The sequence below is a fragment of the Lycorma delicatula genome, chromosome 6, assembly GCF_047948215.1.
Source record: "Lycorma delicatula isolate Av1 chromosome 6, ASM4794821v1, whole genome shotgun sequence".
Taxonomy (NCBI): domain Eukaryota; kingdom Metazoa; phylum Arthropoda; class Insecta; order Hemiptera; family Fulgoridae; genus Lycorma; species Lycorma delicatula.
Window position 1 is genome coordinate 96,839,607 of NC_134460.1, and position 22,358 is coordinate 96,861,964.

Genomic DNA, 22,358 nt, shown 5'->3' on the forward strand with positions numbered 1-22,358 from the left:
TCCAAAATAACAACTTTAACAAAAGTCAAATCGAACCTCCACAAGGTGTGCCTGGATATATCTGGAACAAGGAGAAATTTGTCCAGTGAACTGAATCTAAACATACTTCACAACTTCATCAATCATCAATTCATACCCCACTATCACCTCACTAGATCAAATCTAGAGTTGTAACTTGGACCTAGTCCCACCATAGGGGTGGACTGTTATGACCCCTTGACAGTCAACCATGAAAGGTCTTTTAAGGAATACTCCACCAACTGTACCAGAGTTCAGAACAAATCACATGTTTTTATTGAACACTTACGTTCATGTGAAAATATTTTAGATATCTGAATTAAAAAAGGCTTTATTTCATAATACAATAGCAATTCAGTACTAATTAATGGTTATATACAAAATATCTTCAAGTTGACTATGTAAGCAATATTTTGTTAAAAAAAGAATCATAGATTATGTGGAAAACCCTTATATTGGAATCACCAGACTAATTTCCTCTCCAAAAAAAAGTTCATCAAAATTAGACCATTTGGTATTAATAATAATGCTTAATCATATATAAATATTGGTAGAGGGGTAAAATTGAAAACCTACTCCCGTTATTTAAGTTTGTTTAAAAAATGTGAAATAATTTTGGCTTTGCAGAAAATGAAATAAAAATATTAGTTAATATCCACTACAGAAACAAAAGCACATTTCTGTTTATCAGTAGCTTTGTTTTCTTTATTTTTTTAATTTTATACCATTCTTGCTTTTCATATAAGTCATATATGATAAAGACAATAATAAAACAGCAATAAAATAGAAAAAGAGAGTTTTATTATATTTCATTACTGATGTCTTATAATAAAATATAATGACTAAAACAGGTAAATTATAATATCTTATTCAATAGTTGACATGCAATTTCAGTTAACATGCTGTTAGTATTTTATCTTATTAAGTATATTAAGAATAATTAAATGAAAGAGAAATCATCCAAAAGATATAAAAGCATGCAAATATATTTGTTTAAATAAAAAAACAAGAAATTAAAAAAACCCTGTTTTAGTTCATATAAAAAAATTTAACTTTTATGTAAAGGGGAATAAAGTTTCTAGGTCCCTTGGTGAGTGAATGGGTGACTGGGTGCCTTCAACCCTCTGAAGTAATGCCTAATGGTATGGCAGTTTCAGGAAGGTGCAAACAACAGGGGTGGTTTAGCGAGTAGGAATCCCACATCTCTGGGAGCATGGGTGTAGAGGTTAAAAAAAGTCTCTTGAGATTAAATCATATAAGTATGATGTATTTTAAAAAGCCATCATTTAATGGATTAAAATTAAATAATATTTAATGGATTAACTTAAATAATCTTCTTATTATACTATATATAATTAAACATAATTATAGTAATCTTAATCTTAACTTTTACAACAGTTTGAAAGAATATCATGAAAAGATGCCTTAAGTAGGTTTAAATTTACAAACTATGAATTTCTTAATACTCTCTCTGCATGCAGAGTTGTAAATAGCTAATATTTATTTTTCTCTGTGATATGGTACGTGCAATTCTTTGGTAGTAAAAATTAATACCAAAATTTTGATATAAACTATAAAGAGCTAATATTCATTCACTGTCAACACTAACGTACAACATACCAACAACAAAAATAATAATTAATCAATTTGTAGGTTCTATTTTTGTAATTTTCTGAATTAATATAATAAGTTAAAAAAAATAAGCCCATGAGATCAATGAGTTATTTATTTTTTAGTTCCATCAAGATAATCTGAGAATATTTGTGACTAAAAATCTGAGATACTGTTACCTTGGATCAGGAATCCTTTGTGGTTCAGAAGAGAGAATCATTAAATGCTTAATCTTGGACTATTTCATCATAGGGGATTTTATGTTCATTAGGTAAATATTTTTTCCTTATCAATCTCAATTAATTATTATCTTCATATTTTGGCTAAGCAAAATATCTTATATTTAGTCAAGACAGAAGGAGTCAAAATGGATAGTTGAAGAGATAAATATTAGGGTGAATCAAGATACATTGTATTAAGGCCTTGAACAGCATTTGATGGTGTAGGAAAATTTCAAAGGAGATGAAAAATAAGATTTGCAGAAGGGTGGCTGAGATTATAATGGTATAAAGGTCTGAAGTGTGAGAAGTAAGTGCAAAGAATACATAAAAAAAACTGTTGGGTACAGAAGTGGATTTTGAGAAATTCACAGATCACATCACATACAGATTGATGTGATATGGCCAGGCAGGGAAGCAGCTGCAGATGAAATAGATGTGATACAGCAGTAAAAATTAATTTATTTGTTTGTAAGCTGAATGGGGAATGAAAATTGGCTAAGTAGAATTTTAATATGACACCAGTATGAAGGAAATGCAGAAGTTGTCCTAGGCATATAAGTACAGATGATGTTAATATGTGCCATAAAATTAGAATTAGAAAAATTTTCATGATTATCTGAAATAGAGGCTGAGCAGGGAAGAGAGTACTGATAAGAAGCATATCTATTCTTTACAAAAGGACATAAAAGAAAATTTATTAACTAAACTTAATGACTTAAGATGTATTCATAAAAGAATTAATGCTATTTCAGATGATTTGAAAGGCTCAATAATGTTATATGCAAATAATTAAATAAGTATGGATGGACTTAAAGATTTAATTAATGTTGAATTTATATATTCATCTTCATTTTTAACTCAAAAAGCTATTTTACTTTAATTTTTAAATAACAAATAACTCTTTTTCAAAATACAGGGACTTTTTCTTTCATAGAATCTTATGCAGCTAATTAATGACATCTCCTTTAATGGAGTTGCCAGTAGCAGTGTTGTTAATGATACTAAAGATTAGACTAGATAAAAGGCGCTAAGCTTTTTAAGATATGGGAGCAAATAAAACATTATCTACATTTTCCCCATAAGACATCTTCAAGGTTGTCATACGCCTTCTATGCTTGCATGCTTAGAGTTTGTATGACTACAGTCACGTGTACAAAATTTGATCCCCATCGCGTCATTTTGTCCTCCAGCTATTACAGTGTAAACCATGTCTACTTTGCTAGCAGTTTGGACCAAGGAGATACAACGAGCAGTGATCTGATTTCTCTGGTTGGAGAATGTGAATGGGGCTGAAACTCATCTAGACTTTTATACAATACAGGGACAGTGCTTTATCATGTAAAAGTGTCTCTTTTGAGGCTTTAGATGTTTAAAAGTGACTGGAGAAAGGTGATGCAAGAAGAAGGAACAGAACGGTCAACCTCCACCAAGGATTATAAGATTCAGAAAGCTCGAGAGGTGGTTCTGGTGAATAGGTGAATTATCATTGATGAGATAGCATCTTCTTTGAACATCAGTCAAGATTCTGCTCATCAAATCATCCACAACAAGCTAAGCTTCCATTAAGTCTGTGCACAATGGGTACCAAAACAGCTTGCTGCAGAACAAATGCTTAAATGTATTGACAACCGCCAACACTTATTCGATCGCTTCAAGGAAGGTGAGACATTTTTGAGCAGAATAATCATTGATACAAAACATGGGTTCATCACTATGAGCCAAAATTGAAACGCCAGAGTATGGAGAGGATAAAACTGGGATCTCCAGCAAAGAAAAAATTCAAGACTGAGCCATCGGTGGGAAAGATTATGCTAATCGGTTTTTGGAATGCAAAAGAGCGTATACTGTAAGACTTCATGAAAAAGGGACTACGATTAACAGTATGAGTTGCAGTGAAATGTTGGAAAACAAGCTGAAGCTAGCAATTAGCAACAAATGCTGAATCTATTGTCGAAGAAACTGTTGTTGTTGCATGTCCAACTGCTCACAGCTTGCCACACCATTCAAACCATCAACAAGTTGAATTTAGAGGTACTGGAACAACTTTCTTATGTACAGTTCAGATCATGCTCTTTCCAACTTTCATCTGTTTGGGCCGCTCAAGGATGCATTGCAAGGTCATCAATTTCCCACAGACTTAGATGTGCAGGAAATGGTGCAAACATGGCTTCATGACCAACTGGAAAACCTTTTTCTTGGAAGAGATATGCAAGCTTGTACACCACTGGAGCAAGTGCATTGACAAGGGAGGTGACTATGTCGAAAAATGATGTAAATGTAGAAACCCTAACTTTTATGTAAATCAATTGTAGAATGAAAAGTGTAGTTAATTTTTGACTTATTCTCATAGATAACATTAGCTATAACACTACTGTTAACTCCCCTGATGAAAATCTAAAACTAATTTACACCTAAAACTCTTATGGAAGTTCTAGTATTTTGAAATACATCTAATTTTATTTTTGAAAACGTCTGATATTCAATAATTTCAAAAAATTGTAACATTTTGTCTGTCTATTTAACAAATTTATTTTAATTTTTCAAAAGATAAAACATGTGTTACACAATATTTGCATAATGTGATGAAAAAACTACATTTAATTAAATTTTCATTACATGATATTATTTATGAACAGTGTTGTTTATAATATATTCACACAGTATAAAACTAATTATACAAGTACATTCATACGTTTTATACACAATGGAAGTTGAGTAAATTAATTAACTTTTAGTTATTTATTTAAATTAAATATATTTTTAAAGAAATCTTGAAATAAGCAAATAACAAATGTTCTTAATTTTTTATTATTATTATTTTTGTATTACAAAATTCATAATTGGTAGAAAATAATGTGCAATACAGAACAGATGAATATTGAATTCTTTAAATATTAATGAGTTTATTATTGTTTTATCGATTTGTACTATAAAAAATAAAATATTGTTTTTGTCCATAGCTAAATATTTCATCTTCATAAAATATCACGAATCTGTAACTTAAAAATTTTAATTTACAATTAAAACACACCTCTATGCGCATTTCAACTAATATTTATTATTTATGTAAAAAATATATATAATTCATTTGACATTATGTTTAACTACATATTTATTAATATGAGTGATTAAGTATATGTTTAATAATAAATATATTTTTATATCTTTTATAATTTGTTTAGACATAAAATCAAAATTTGGATTATTAAGTATTTACCTCACCATAGGTGGCTTTTTGATATGAATTACAGATTGATATTAACACTCAGTTTAAATTAATGAGATAATTGTTAAATTAATTTTTTGGCATTTAGGGACAGTAGAGAAAAAGGTTCAACAATAAGGAAGTATGAGCACTCATTAACAAAAACTAGGATGAAACAAACAACTGATCTCAGAAGGTAGTTCAAGGACACTCCCTGTAGCAAGAGCCTATCTTTCCTACAAAGTTTTGGAATATCACAAAATTTTTTCCCAAGATGGGAACAATAATTATGTGATGGCCAGCATAAATATATGCTACAAAAAAAATTGCCCTTCCTCCAGAAATAAAAAGTTGCCAAAGAACATGTGATGTCTGGAAGTAGCCAGTAGAACTAAAACTGTTAAATTTTATAGCCAGCCTTAAACAAAGATAATTTTTTGTGTGTAAATTAATAAAAGTTTTATAATATTTACCTAGTGATGTACATAATAAGTTCTTAGAATGAGTTTTGTATCTTTGCCTTTATTATACAATTTACATTCAAAAATTGAACAATTTATTTAAAATAAATTCATTCCTTCATATAAACTTTCTTTTTTCTATAATAAATTGTGCAATGAAATATTAAAATTTATTCAATGTAATTAATTAGGGTTATATAACTGGATAAAATTAGCAGGAGAAAAAATATAATGAAGTGAAACTTTATTTAATTTAAAAAAAAAGTTGATATAGATTGTAAAAATAGATATCTTGCTGCTATTAAATGAATGTTTAAAAATATGAATGTCTGCAGCTTGCTATCGTCATTGCAAATGGTTTAAAATTCTTTAAAATTGACCTCAACAATTTATGTTTTAATATAATATTTTTAAATCTTCTATAATTGGTCTAAAACAGTTTGTGACAATTTAAAAAATATATATTTAAGCTGAAACTGAGATTGTGATTTTTTTTTAGTTGTAATATATTAATAAAATTCTAATTTGTTTACCAAATCCTTCTGGGGTTCTGATCTAAAGAATATGGAAACCAGCAGCTTGTGGAATCAGGCAGTTGGATACTTTTTTCTAACTATGTATAGAGAATGTTACTACTCAACAGTAACAAGAACACTAAAAAAATATCTCACATCACATAAACGCTAAACATTTTTAATATTGATGTTGCTTTCTGAAATAAAAGTACCTAAAAATGCTAAAGGCTAGCCTCTTCAACAACTATCATTTGCATTACCTTTCATATAGTGAGTTTAATGTCAAATCTCCAGCATTGTTTTGGATAAAGTACAAAAAAGACGAAGAATTGTATAAAGTAGCTTATTCTTTCTTTATACTATACCAAAAAGTATACTTCTCAATTCCAAAAATTTGGAAGTGCAAGTCTTGCAATATTTTAAAAGAGAAAAATACAGTAGTGAGAAAAAATCCCTTAATTTTTTTCATTAGGGATCTAAATAGGTTTTATCCATTAAATATTTTTGAAATCATGTTTATTTTGTGTTTTGAAAGTGAATTTAATGTTACTTCTCATATGTGAATAAGAAACTGATTCCAAAAAAAAAATATATATGGAATAGTGGGGGATTAACAGAATCTACTATTATTTCAAATTAAAGTTACATTATGATCAGGTTTTGTTTGTGAATTCTTCTCAAATTTAAAAGGGTCTTGGAAATTAGTACTTAATAAAAATAAAATTATTCAAATTTTATGAATCTTTTTATCAGTAAAAACTTATGATTTAATCTTCAAGATGTTTTAAATAAGTATATTCATTCATGCTGGTACAGAAATTAGGATTATTATCAATTCTCTTATATTGTTAATGCCTAATGCTAGATTTTACTGGCTGTAAACCAACCATGGCAAATGCCCAGTTGGAATTATCCATTCTAAGTTTTTCCACGTTCACCACTATCTCATTTTTTCAGAATGTTTAAATAAGGTGCTTTCTTCATGGGCTGTTGCTCTCAGGTAGCTAGGAAACCACTACATGCATTAATTTACCATTTTCTTCAAAAATAAAGTTTAATATATGAGGTGTACAATCATAGGTTGAGAGGGGGAAATGAAATTGTCAGCACTGAGCAGTCTGACAATAACAATTAAGTCAAACCCAGCTTCTCTTTTCTGTCCTCTTTAAATTTGAATGAGAAACAATTTGACTAAAGTGAATGGTTTTTGAGTGTTTGTATTTTTTTTAGTATTGAGTGTTTTGAAGCATTTGAATACAAATATTCACATACTTATTAAAACCAAATGTTAGTGTAAACAGATCATTGGTAAATCACATAGTGGTTTAATCCACTATAACAGACACTACATTGATAATAATTAACCCATTAATCCATGTAGAAATTATGAGCAAGTAAAATAATTACTCTGAGGCTACCCAAATTATTTAGATTTCCAGGAAAATTGATTTATTCATTTGTATAATTAATGCGTAAGAAATTACAATTTATCAGATGCTTTAGGGATGAACTTGCCTCTCATCATCAACTTATATTCTGCCTGGCGGCAGGATCCTTACACTACTGCTGTTTCCATCCATCTTTATTCCAAGCCTCCTTCTTCATCACCTTGTAGTTTCCATTCCTCATCTCATGGATTAAATATTTCATTCTTTTTCTTCCTTGCTTCCTTTTTCCCTCCACTGACCCTTCCAATGCAAATGTTAGCATTCCACTAACTCTAACCCCGTGTCCTAACTAGTTTCCTTTTCTTTTTTGTATTTCCTACATAAGTGCTCTTTTTTTTAATCCTGTTCATTACTTCCTTATTTCTCACTTTATCCATCCATCTTACTTTTTTCCTTCTCTTCTCTCTCTACTACTTCCCAATCTATTTGTACTTTTGTTTGTAAATAAAGTGTAAATAAAAATTTGGTATCAATACATTACTGACATTACACTGAAGTGATTAACACGCTCAGTTACTAACCAAGTGAATAACAGTGTATGGAACCTTGATATTTTGTATCTATCTGTTAATTTGTTTTATGATAACTTTTAAACAAGTGAGCAGAGCTCAAAAAAAATTGAATTGCTCTGAGATTCTATTGAAAAACCTATGGTCATTTTTAACCATTATAAACTATGTAATTTGTCCAATAGGGTTATTCCCACTTTTATTAAGGAATATACCCTCCCACTCCACTAAAAGCTCAATTCTTTTAAGGTATGCCATGGGTACTGCCTGTATTCCTCACAGCTATGTTTGCATAATATTTTGTCAGCATGTTCAAAGTTTTCCGTAGTCCTAACCTAACCAAACTTCATTTTTACAAGAAGAAAAGAAGTCTGTTCTCTCGCCCACTTAGTTCTTTTCAGAACTGACTGTTTTAAATGTTAATAGAAGAGAAAAGTGACAGAAATTACAAAAACACCCAGCCAGTATCAGATTAAATCTCTACCAGGTCCTAGATAAATTTTTAATTCGAGGCCCCATTGTATAAGTTGCAGACAACTTTTAAAAAAATTTGAAGGGTAGTCGGGAAATTCTCTTTTTGGCATAAGAAAAAAAACAAAAAGACTGCCTTCTCATATTTTTATTTGATTTTAAAAAGAAAAAATTACTCTTTTTTATTGGATTTGAATTTTTTTAAATTTTAAGGGTAATACTAATTTTTTATCTTTTTAAAAATTGCACCATGTAACCAAGGGGAGGCCATGGCCCCCATTGTTCCCTCTTGGATATGTCATTGACACTAATTACATTTTATTATTTTGTTAATTATTATGATGACAATTATTTGTATTATTTAAAAATAATAACATATTATTCTATATTATTATTATTAAAGAAAGAATAAACAAAAATGTTTTTGTATTTTTTACTGCACTGAAGCCAGGCCCCTCTGAATTACGAGCCTCAGAGATATGTTTTATCTGTTTATTGGTTAATCCAGCCCTACACCCACCAACCTATATTACGCTATTCTCATCCTAAACCACCACACAATTAAAATATTTTCCATTAAAGACTATTTTCTTTAGTTTAGCCAATCCAACCCAAAGTACGATTTAACCTAACAACGTGATATGCCGAGTAGGAACAAGCCATGAAAATCGCTTATAGCACTCACCTCATAAGGAAAGATTGCTTTCAAACATTTGGCTTTCTGCCCATTTCGGGCGGAAAGGTATGGGTCACGGAAGATGAGCAAACAACCATATCGCTCCGTCGGTTTCCTACCTTCCGAAAAACCAAACTTTGTTCTTGAGAATCAGAACGCAGTCCTAAAATTCGCAGTTTATGAATACAAGTCAGCTCTTATTTTAATCCGTCAGATTAAAAGAAATAACCAGCATAAAAGGATTTGTAAGTCTTTACATTGTAATTTATACGAGGATATAAATCTCTGAGATTTTCGCGTTCCGTTCCGGCTTTCCACTGTACGTTTTTATTTTAAGAATGTATATGTCAAATATTGTCACTGTTAGGCACATGCTGAAGTTTAATAAGTACGGACGAAAGCAATGAGGAACGTCAACGAGCCTGGTCTCTATCAATGTTTCTTGCATCAGGGTGGGATAAGCCCGACAAATTTTTACTCCTTCCATCCGCGAGTCAGGTACAACGGGTTTTTTTATAAATCAAGTTCTGCTGTCATATTAATATGACCAAAACCATACGTTTATTACAGCTTTTTCCAATATTCATTTCGTTTTTAGAGTAAAAAATTGTTCATATAAAAGAAACAAATCGAATTAAAATTTTGTATATTTTTTAATAGAAGGCCAAATTTTTCGTCTGGTAAGATATTTTAAATGTTCAGTTTACAAATCTTTCTATTAAAAATTATAAATAGCATTTACAATATTTTACATGAAAATGGTAAAATGTAACAGAAGTAGATATAACAAGAATATTCTAATCTCAATTAACAATATTGCATGAAGTGAACACGAGGTCTACAGAATTTAAAAATAACATTCAAATTACTGTTATTTAAATTGGTGGGGGGGGGGGGGATTATCAAGAAATAAGTACGTAATTTAAGAAAAATTTACGTAAATATAAAAACGAAAAGTAATTACAACGTTAATTGGACCAGTTTAAAAGTTTTTTTCAACAAAATATAATAATTTTTTTCCTTAAGATGAATAATACCAAAAACTTATAAAGGCCAGCCTCCGTGGTGCGAGTTTTTGCGTCTCGGCCTTTCATCTGGAGGTCCCGGGTTCGAATCCGGTCAGGCATCGCATTTTCACACACTACTTGTCATTCATCTCATCCTCTGAAGCAATACCTAACGGTGGTCACGGAGGTTAAAAAGAAAAAAAAATGATTTACTATTAGCAATGAAATGCACGTAAAAATGCTAGCTTGTTCTCTGCTATTCTTGTAATAATAACACTTAATAAATACTCAAAAGTAAAAAGTAATAACGTAACATAAAAGTAATAATGTATGACGATAATTGCGTTTACTAATCTATTGTATGTTTAACGTAATAATCTATAAACTTATTTAAACGATAGAGTACAAATTACAGTGATTAACGACATGTTGAAAACAACATTTATTTTGTGAATAGAATATTTATCTTAATCAGATTTCTTTCACGGTCGTTATGTGAAACACGATATGAAAGTCTGTTATTCGACAGCAGGTTCTAGAATAACTTTCGCATGATGTGAAAAGTTATATAAAAGTTATCTGATTAAAAAAATTCTTTAATATTTTGAAAGTTTATTCTCATAAACTCGCCAGTAACTTCTTGTTATGTTCAAACGTATATTATTCCATTAGAAACTTTAATATTTTGTTACGAACTTTAGATTTTTATTTTTTAATAAATAAAATCATTTATCGAAATATTGAAAAAATAAAAAAAACATGAAAGAGATAATATCGGATTAGATACTTTTAATATTTGGTTATATATTATTAATTATCAGTATGAAGTAATTGAACGCAAAATAAACTGCAGTGTTCTGTGGAAAGACAATGGATGTTTTAGCATTATATATAATTTGTTTATTAATTTACCATTATCACATAAATAGTAATCCTGCTACAAACAAGTATGCTTAAGTCGAATAAACTACCATTTTATTAAACTTCATAGGCGTTATTGAAAAATAAGTAAAAATTACTACTGTTATAATTTATATTTAATCGATAATGTTTTATTTAACCTCGCTAAGATATTTAAAACGCTTATCGAGACGAAAAGATAATTTTATAATCTCAAATTGTATATAAAAGTTTCGTTGAATTATTTATTTCTATTTAATACATTAAATAGTTTTGTAAAATAGTAAAATAAATGCATCCTATGTACTTAAGTATGTATGCATTGGACAATTTTACTTCATACATTGTATTGAATAAATTATACAAAGGTTGGCATCATATCAATGCCGTCCAACTTGGTTTTATACTTATATATCTTTTGGAGCTCTCTCAAAAATCAGAACGCGTTTTCAAGTTAAAAAGTGGGGTTTCAGTTCATTGTTTGACATCCACCATATATATATATATATATATATATATATATATATATAAAATATACACCGATATTTTGTAAATTAAAAATATTAAACCTATCCATGTGTTGGCATTTGTGAATGGGCAATCTTTGCTAAAAATAATAATTATTTATTCAAAAAAATAAACCAATATCCATTCCTACCAAATTACTCAACAAAACTCTTTTAACGTAATACACCATAATAATTTGGCTTAAGAGAAAAGGAATCATATTATATTCCCATTTCTAATAAGTTAATAAATCACTTAAAAGATTTTCCCGCTAATTTATTTAAAATAAAAATTATAATTGTTTTTTTTTTTTTGCTTAAAAATTCATCTATACAGTAGTGTTGCGTACGTGAATAGATGAATATTTGGGGCAGTTCCTTGTATCATCAGGATATTTATCCATTTATGACGTGATATTTATTGTCATGTACGATCAGAATAATCGATTTATTAATAAATAGACTTAGATTTTCCTTAGAAATTTTATCTAAACAGTTTTCAATATTCAAGATTTAAAAATAAACTTTATCAAGCGTACGTTTACTTTAACATATCTCTCAATAGGATTTTCCATTTTTTCCACAAACAAATTTTTCCAAGAAATTCAGTTGAAGTAATTTAATTTCTCAGTATTAAAATGTGAAATAAATTCTATAAGTCCATCTTTCAATGAATTAAGCAAATTAATGTTTTTTTTTGTCCTTCACGGAGAAAATGTACTGATATTAAAGGTCCAGTAATATTGTTAAATAAGAAAGCATTTGACGAGTTCACTCAAGGCCAATTAGTTTTTCTCTCTACTAAAGAAAAAAGTGTTAAAACATACATTTTAGCGCAGGATAAGAATACCCTCCGACCATACCTTGTTACGGCCTGAGTATCTGTAATAACAAGATATTAAACATACCTTGTTATTCGCGGATGATCAAAATCTTATTATTTTATCGGATTCGAATAAAGAGTATATGGTAAGAAAACTGATAATTACATTTTCGCAATAGGAACATAACTTGAATATTGAAAGAAATATCATCAAACGTAATGGATTTAAATATACCGGGGGATATTTAAGTACGGAAACAGTTATACTGAATATCTGAGAGACATTTCAAGGCAGAAAGAAATGAGGTTAAAAAAAATCTGCATTATAGTGGGTTTTTAATTTTTGTCCGCCATCTTGGATCCTCCAATTGAATAAAAATTAGTTTTTTTAAATTATAATGTGACACATGATTTTGATTTAAAATTTTACTACAAAGACATGGTGAAACCCGTTTTTCTGTTAATACCTTTGTTATCGAGTTATAATTTTGTTATATTCAAATTTGTAATGACGGAAATATCGTGTTAATAAAACTAGGTAAAACACGCTACTTGAACAATTTCATTTAATTTTACATTCATAATGCATACAATAATGAACTTTAAACAGTCCTATAATATTGATGATAATAATAAACAGTAACTAATAATTATCCGCACAACAACAAATTAAACAGCTGTACAACGATTTTCTGTCTAGTTTTCGTTGTTTTGCTTCAATAAAAAACCGATTTTGAAAAGTTTTTACTTACTTTTTTTATTGGTTATATTTTCAATCATTTTCTCAGAATTAAATTCTCTACAAGTTTTGTTACTAAATCTTCCTCATTTATTAGTCATTTAACAAAGATATTATACTACAAACCCAAAAGAAACTTATTATTCGACATCGAATTTTGTGTTTTACGTCAGATATCTTAAAAATACTTGAGTTTCAGTTCTGCGACCTGTTTTATCCTATTTTTAGCTCAAATTACAAAATAAATCAGCAACTTTACTCCTTAATTTAGATCTCAAAAATTACAGTAGGGTTTCTTTTAATTAGAAGAACTGATATCCGGGCGAAATCTTTCACTAACCGTAACTCGAAAACAAAGCGTTTCCAGATATATTTACATGAAATTTTTTCTTTATTTTCACTAATAGAACATGTCCTGAAAGTTTCTCTGTTTCTTCGTGGGATACCTGGTATATTTATACTTTATTCTTAAATAATATATATATGCTGAACTTTTTTTCTAAATAAAAAATTTTAGAATCCACTTTATTTGCTTTTCATCTCATATAGAGATAATTTGTTTTGGATAAATTTAGACACAAATTTTCAAAATTTAATAATCTGACATGAGTACCAAAATATGGGGCGGCCCAAAAAGTTTGCTTGGAGCGGCAAATTAGCTCAGGTCGGCCCTGTTCCAGTAAATTTGTTTATTCCAATAAAGAAATTGTTCGCTTGTATGTTACACTGTAAGTTTTATTTACTGTGACTAAAATTTTATTATGTTTTTGGAAGGGCTCATAGTGCACCCACTATTGATCTGTTTTCTCCTTTTACTGTATAGAAAAGACAACTGTTAACGGCTGTTTGAAGAACTAAACTTGTTTGTATGAATCAGACGTCATTAATATTAAATCTGCTATTATTGCCACTGTTATTGACAGACGGTTGCAGTGTTTCTTGTACGTGACATCTTTCTGTACTCTATGTTGCATAATAATGATTAAGACAAGACCTGATCGTATATATTGAGTTAAAATACCCCTCTTTAAGATTAAACACTTGGTTTTGTCAAGTAATATAATCGGATTACAAGAAGCGATCTGTTACGTAACATATATTATAGTTTTCTGCGTTATAAGCGTCTTTTAAAATCTATTACGTAATAGATTCTAGTAAAATTGATTAAATTAAAAATCAAAATTCAGTTATTTAATTTTAAATTCTAACATTAAAATTCAAGAAAGTTAGTTGGAGAACTTTCAGTAAAAAACGAAACATATTTCTGGATTCCAGGAGCCTTAGTTCACACTCATTAGCGGTCGTATGTCATTTCTCCGCACTTCTTTTCTTATTTTTGTTGAAACGCAAATTTCTTGGCTTTATACTTTGTGAAAACGTCTTGTTTTCATTCGTATAGCGTTTTTACAGGTTTATCCATATTTTTAATTAAAATAAAATGAAATAATGTATTCTTCTTTAAATTTTATATTAAAAATCACCGTCATATTAAAAGCAAGTACCAATCATTTATTAGCCAAGAAGGAGTCAGGTAAAAAGAAAAATGAAACAAGAACATCGCACAACAGTGAACTCGGCTTATGTAAAAAGAAGACGAAGAAGATGCAGAGAAAGAAGAGAAATATACATAACCTAGATTCACCATCTTCCCTTCCTTCATCTTACTGTTATTGGCTTACCGACAGCACATGCGAGTTCCTTTGCAAAGAGAGTGCATTGCACCCTTAAAAAACCAAAGCTCCATCAGGCGCATTCCTGCTAGACCAAAAGGCCTTTAGTGGGACGAACTAAAGAGGAATCACGCCGGAGGAGAAATTCGCAAATATTTTTATAATCTCCCAAGGAATAACCCAAGCTAAAAAATTTCACTTCGATCTACTTTTTTCTGTTTAGCCTCCGGAACCACCGTAAAGTATTACTTCAGAAGATGAATGAGAATGGTATGTATGAAATGAAGTATAGTATTGTACAGTCTCAGGTCAACAATTCCTGAGATGTGTGGTTAATTAAAACCAACCACCAAAGAACACCGGTATCTCCACGATATAATATTCAAACCGTATAAAAGTAACTCTGTCTTTACTAGGATTTGAAACTTAGAACTTTCGACTTCGAGATCAGCTGATTTTGCGATGATGAGTTCACCACTATACCAACCAGGTGGATCTACATCACTTCGATCAAATTTCATTTCGATCTACAAAGAATAGGAAAACAACACCCAACTCTGTCAACCTTAAAACAAAAACAAATATATAACTGTCATTAAAGTTTAAATAACACCCGATAGTAAGAAAGACAGCATCAAGGGACCGATGTCCAGGCTCTGCAATTATAATCGGGGAATAAATATCTTTCGATAATCTTGCGTTCCGTTCCTCATTAACCGTTATATATTAAAGGTTAGAATTTTAGTTGTAAGGTACCATCGTTGATTTTGAAATAGATTTTATTAAGTTTTAAATATATGGTTGTTTAAAACATGGATAGAACTGCAAAAAATCACTGACCGTATGAAAAAGGTCATCGTGAAGAAAACGACAAGAGGATTTTTTCTTGAATTTCGAAGGCTGCTAAAAATCACTAATACAAATAAGCAATGTAAAATTGACTTTTATATCTTAATAATTTTTATCATAAATTTTGATAGCTAAATGTTATCCATTTCCTTAGGGGTTTTCCCTTGGTTTTATTTTGTTTACAACTTTTAATTAAGCGTCGTGTCTTAAAATTCATTGTGTAATAAAAATAATAATAATCCGTTACTTTCCGGTCAACGATATAAATTACACATCGATAACGCTTTCAACATTGATACAAAGTAAGAATTATTAATAATTTATAAATATTGACACACAAATTATATATTACAAAGTTATAATAATGCAATGTGACAACTAACTTAAATAACAATTGCGAGTGAAATTTTGTGAAAGGTAAAAATGAACAGTGAACAATTCCGCTACAATAACTATGATATTCCCATAGCAATCATTATAATAAGCGTGGGTTACGTTTAGTTACACTGAGATAAAATGAAAATACACAGAAATGAAAATAAAGGAAGTAATTATCATCTATAAAATCGTTTTAATTTTGCAGACTTAAATACTTTAATTATTTTTAATTATTATATTTAAAAGATTTGCACGTAAATTCTAATCAAACAAATAGGAATAAGATTTTGTAAGAAGAAAATTAAAGTTGTGATTAATGATTTATACCTATTAACAACACTTAAATATTTTTCTGGTTTTAATTCTATCTATTAATCTAATGTACTAGCAGATGGTATGAAATCATGCATTAAAAAAAAAAAATTAGATAATAAACAAATAAAAATCAAAAATAAAACATGTATTTAATTTAATTTGAAAACAAATTTTTATTCTTTACTTTTAACTGTTGAAAGAATTCATCCCGAATTCACCATCTCCTGTATTCTATCTTTCTCTCTTTTAATCATATTTGTGAATATCTTTGGTAATATAGCTTGTTTAATTTTGTCGATTTAATTTTTTTTATATCGGTCTTCATTTCTTCAAGGGTAAATTGTGATTATTATTATACATAAAGCAAACTCCGCTGGTAAAGATACAAGCATATTCAGACTTTAAAAAAGCAATTTATTGTATCGTTATAAAAGCTGATACAAACTTGTAATTCTTTCCTAGACATTGGATTTTTATTCTTTTATAGTGGAAAAATAATGATAGATGAAAAATTTACCAAGATTCTTTTTTGGGAGGAGGTAATTTATGTATGATGAACTTTAATTGAAAATTATCACATTATACGTTTAAATTAACCAAAAAGGGTTTTAAAAATTAAAAAAAAAAAATCAGTATTTTTTGTATTTTCTGCTCCCTCACCTCCAAAATTACCTTCTCAGAACATTCTTTTGATTTTTCTACGTTTACTATTTTAAATGAAAGAAACTAAAAAAAGCTGATAACACAGTTGTAGGATTTTCTGGTCATGCAGCTAAAGCCGAGTTCCGGGAAAGTCCTACAACTGTGAGTTGTTTATGATGTAAGGCTTACGCACACATACACACACAACTTAATTTAAAATATTTATCATTTTATTTAAATATAATATTTTGTCGTCTATCTAATTCAATGATGCAAACTAAACCTGCATACCGCGTTTAATTCGCGCGGGTGTGGTGATATTAGCAACGACAGTCGGCATTAACTAAACTATTGTAATTTCACAACTTGCGTACAACAAATTTCGCTTGCATGGTCGGCAGCTTGTGTAGCTGCGAGGCTTAACGCACCAAGTACTGAGTCAACGGGCTATCTAATTCGAGACCCAACTAAATCGAGTTACTTTTTTACACTTTATTGTTACACTTCCCCCATCGAGTGAGTCATAAAATGAATGATCACTTTATACGAATAAAGGTTATCAAAGCATTTCATTTGACTTATATTTCATGTAAATGATTTTATAACATTTAGGTACTGCATATTTATGATGACTGATTTTGTTTTTATTTGGGTGGGTGGATGGTAGGCGGATAGTGTGTAGTAGGTGGGCGACTGGTGGGCGTATAGTAGGAAGATTTGGGGGGATGGTGCGCAGTTAGTGAGAAGAGGGTAGGCGGATGGTGGGCGGAACTGAGAAGTTAGTGGGTGGTAAATGGGTGGGTGATTAGTACGAGGAGGGTGAGAATATTTTTGGTGGAAGGTGTGTGGAAGACTTGAACTAATTTAAGATATTCATTGGACGCGTTATTGATAATAAGAATAAAACACGCAATCAATCACGTATGAATCAAGAACGTGAAATAGTTGATAATGTACAAGATTTTATGAAGAAAGAACTTATAAAGTTAGCTAAATTGTAAGATAACAAATATTTAATACGCATTCAAAAATGCGATGAAAGAATCTCTGAAGCTGTAGCTTTAGAGGTTTCAGAGGTTCAGAGCTTACAGCTGTTGGTTTTAAAAATTGCAAATTCGAAAACTTCGAAAAGAAAAGCAGGATCTTTTAAAATCTAAATCATAGTCGTGTTCATTCAGCAAACCAAAAAAAGTATAAATAACGTTCATAACCAATTAGTGAATAAGACAGTTTTGATCAAGGTACTGTATAAGCCGAACAATTAACGAGTTTCACGCAGAAAATAATGAATAGCCTATATTAAACAAATGACGCGATGAACCTCAAAATAGTGTTCAATTTAAAGAACTACACTAGCAGCTATTCTGAAATAGTTAGGCTTTTTGGTGTAAAACTGATAATAATAGGAAACATTGGAATGAGAAAGAAGACATTCGGTGAAAAAGGATGTAATATTTAAGAAAGATGACCGATTGCTGAAAAGAAAATTCTTCGATTTTTTATTTGGAAAAATCGTATATTTTAACATCCAATTTGACTACAAAATCGTGGTCGGATTATATTGGTGCAGGAGCAAATGTGCCAATCAAATGGTCGGTTAATCGTAATCCATGCTGAAGGATAAATAGGGTTCATTCCAATGTTAAATTGTAAAATGAGTTCAAATGCGAGTTCACATATTAAGTTATAGACTTAATCTTGCCCATTAGCTAATTTGTCCAATTTATGTATCAGTAGACTGTAGTGTAATGTTATTCATAACTGATATAAAATCAATGTTTGCCATTAATTATAACCAGAAAAATGCTTTTTTATTAACTAGATGTATCTGCAAATATTGCTTAGTCAAATTTACACTCTTTTGCTTTTTATTGAAATAAGAATTAAATGTTATGTTATTGTAGGAAATAATAATAATGTTATGTCATTGTTAGGTTATTGTAGGAAATAATATAAAGTAGACAATTTTAAAAATATAAATTAAAATTTTTAACATAAAATTATTTATAAAATTACATAAATTACTCGTACTTAATCTAAGTACAACCTTTGTGATTTGAAAACATTGTGTTTCCCACTACCATATCATTTTCCATACAGAATTCAACTAATCTCTTCCCTCTTTTGTTTCTATTACCTAAACTATATTTTCCTATTATCTTGCCTTCTTGTCCTTCACCAACCACAGCATTTCAGTCTCCCATCATTAACACACATGCCTTTTTCCTTTCCTTCTCTAGTATATTTTCCAGCTTTCCATAATATTCCTCAACTTCTTCTTTAGTATATTGTAGTGTTGGCATATATATTTGAATTATTACAAGATACCTTCTATCCTTATCATCAGGCGATAATTAACATATTCCACCTTAATTACGTTTCCTACTAGTTTCTTTTTTATTAATACACCAACTCTATTCCTACCACTTCTTTCACCACCTGAGTAGTACAAGTGGAAGTCCCCATTCGACATTTCTCCATTTCCTTCTCATCTCACTTCACTCATTTCAAGTATGTTAAATTTATTTTTAATCATTTTCTTTTTCGCGTTTTCATGCTTACCCTTTTGCATTAGCGTCAGTAAATGCATTTCCTGTTCCTATTTTTATCATATTTCCTATTTTCTTTTTCATTTTTCCAGCTCTCCCTCACAATTACTCCTTTCCGTGTTCATACCTTATTCTTACTTTTTCATAAGCATGCAACCTTGTTGTATTCCACTCTCAGAGATCCGATTAAGGGGAAGCTATATGTTGGATAAAGTTAACAAAAAACACAGCTCGTATTTGCCAAAAGAAATTAGACTTTAATGAGAAAGAACAAATGAACTTATGTTAAAAATCATAACCTTAAAACTAAAAAGAAAATTATAAAAATAACATAATTTGATGATACATAAGAATATCAATTGAAATCAGTAACTGAACAATAATGTTAAATGAAAAAAATCATGAATATACCTTAATATATACTTAATATATAAGAAAAAAAATCTATTACCAACGGAATAACAATATTATTACATAACTCTGGTATTAAGTGATATACAGAGTGATTCACAGACATACAGATATATAGATATACTCTGTATACATTCACAGATATACATGAGTGTAACAGACTTTCAGGAATATTCTACTGGTTAAAATGAAGAAGAAATTTCATATAAACATAGGTTAGGAAACGCTTCGTTAGCGAATGTTGGCAGACGAAAGATTTCGTTCTGATTTCTAAGCCTTCGATAAAATTAAACCAGACTGATTCTTGGGACCCAAATTAAGGAGTAAATTTATATTAAATCTAACCTGAAAAATTAAAAAAAAGGGTAGTTTTCACAACTGCATTTTTAGTAGTTTTTGAGAAATTTGGAGTAAAAATATAGGGATCAAAAAACACAATATTATACGTTTTGCATAAAATAACTTTTTTAAACTGGTTATTCACATATAAATGCAATAACATAGTTTATCGCCATTCAAATTCAATATAAAAAACTTATGTTGGAATAAGTTTGTATTGCCAACTTATGAAATAAATAAATTATAAAAAATGATTGTTTAATTAGCTTTAAAGACGTCCAATGAATTGTTTTATGTGCTTTTTAATTTTTTATTTTATTTTGATTGTTCATTTTTCTAAAATATTTAATTCTTTTTGCTTTGTGATATTAAAATTTATTTTTCGTATAATAATCAATTAAAATCTACCTAGAATGTGGTAGTGTGTTTTACTAATAACTATTTTGTCTGCCTGCTTGCTGAACATTCTGTTTTCATTTTTTATTATATTTTTTTTTTATATAAAACTGGTCGAGAAGTTATAACCATTCTTGTTTCTCACCGGCTATGAAAGGTGGGAAAAATAAATAAGAAAGCAATGAACATTGTTGCAGCTAAAAAAAAATTATTTCTCATCAAATGTTTGAATTTGTCGACTTTTTAAGGATTAAGTGCAAAAATATGAAAATCTCATTTTTGAGATTTTTTTAGTAAGAAGGTTAAGGTCTCGTGTGTGTGTGTGTGTGTGTGTGTGTGTGTGTTTTCTGTATTAGGAATAGTTTATAAACCAACCGGGTTGGTCTAGTGGTTAACGCGTCTTCCCAAATCAGCTGACCTGGAAGTCGAGAGTTACAGCGTTCAAGTCCTAGTAAAGCCAGTTATTTTTACATGGAATTGAATACTAGATCGTGGATACCGGTGTTCTTTGGTGGTTGGGTTTCAATTAACCACACATTTTAGGAATGGTCTGAGACTGTACAAGACTACACTTCATTTACACTCATACATATCATCCTCATTCATCCTCTGAAGAATTATCTAAACGGTAGTTACCGGAGGCTAAACAGTAAAAAGAAAGGAATAGTTTTTAAAATTTACTAGGACCGTTTGTCTGTTTTTAAATATACATTTCCATTCTTAAAACTTGAATCATAATACTGTTTTTAATCAAACGTTAAACAATTACTTTGTTCCTCAAATTATCATAAAATATTTTGGTAAAATATAGAATGTATTTTGAAAAAGTAAAATGTACCTAACATAAATTTAATGAAAAAAGAGTAGACAGAGTACAGATTATTTTTGTTTTTCCGAGACATTTTATTTAGTTTTGCGATAGGTATTTTGATTATTTTTTTTAAAAATGAAAATCGAATGTATTATGCGGTTTATCGAATTTGATTCTTTTTAAAATGTTTAATATCTTGCTAATTAGTAAAATATGTACACATTACCTGTAAATATAGAGGTAATGATTAGTTGAAATGCGCATCTAAATATTTTATTAAAAATATTAATTACTTAACATTATAGATATAGACACAATTAATTACAAAATCATTTATATAAATGTAGAATTCTGTTCACTTACAGTCTCCATCCAGATAATGGTTTACGTCTAAGTTCTTCATCTGTTAATCCATATAAGCCAACGCACGCAAGTATCCAAGCACAAATAAGTAACGATGTAATGATAAAAATACGTAGAGGCAAAACTAATACAGTCAAAATCGCTGCCTGTAAAAAAAAAAGAAAATAATATTAAAAATTAAAAGAGTAAATAATATTTTTTTTAATTTTATTAATGGTGGAAGTAAATGTTAAGATTATACGATTTTCATCATAGGTTGTGTAAATACACTGATGGAAATGTCTGCCGAGACATTTGCATCGGTGGCATCCTATAGAGGCCAAATTGATGATTGTATTGTGTTATCAAGTTTAGAGGGTCTGAAAGACGACCTCCGGTAAAGCCCATCAGAGCTATGAACGGAGGTGATGTGGCGACCGGGATCGTCACAAGGCGGGTATCTTCTCCTACGGTAACATGAGGTTAGGGTTATACGATTTTCACGATGTTTCAAGGAGAAAAAACTTTTAACTTCAAGATTTTTTA

General features: G+C 29.6%; 1 protein-coding gene across 2 annotated transcripts in view; it reads right to left on the bottom strand.

The window, feature by feature from the left end:
- Positions 1–22,358, bottom strand: part of LPCAT (lysophosphatidylcholine acyltransferase) — a 151,541-nt gene that overhangs the window by 38,369 nt on the left and 90,814 nt on the right. For both annotated transcript variants that reach the window (XM_075368151.1, XM_075368152.1), the window contains exon 2: positions 21,834–21,979. In XM_075368151.1, the coding sequence (XP_075224266.1) occupies positions 21,834–21,979 (146 nt within the window). The remainder of the gene's footprint in view (positions 1–21,833; positions 21,980–22,358) is intronic.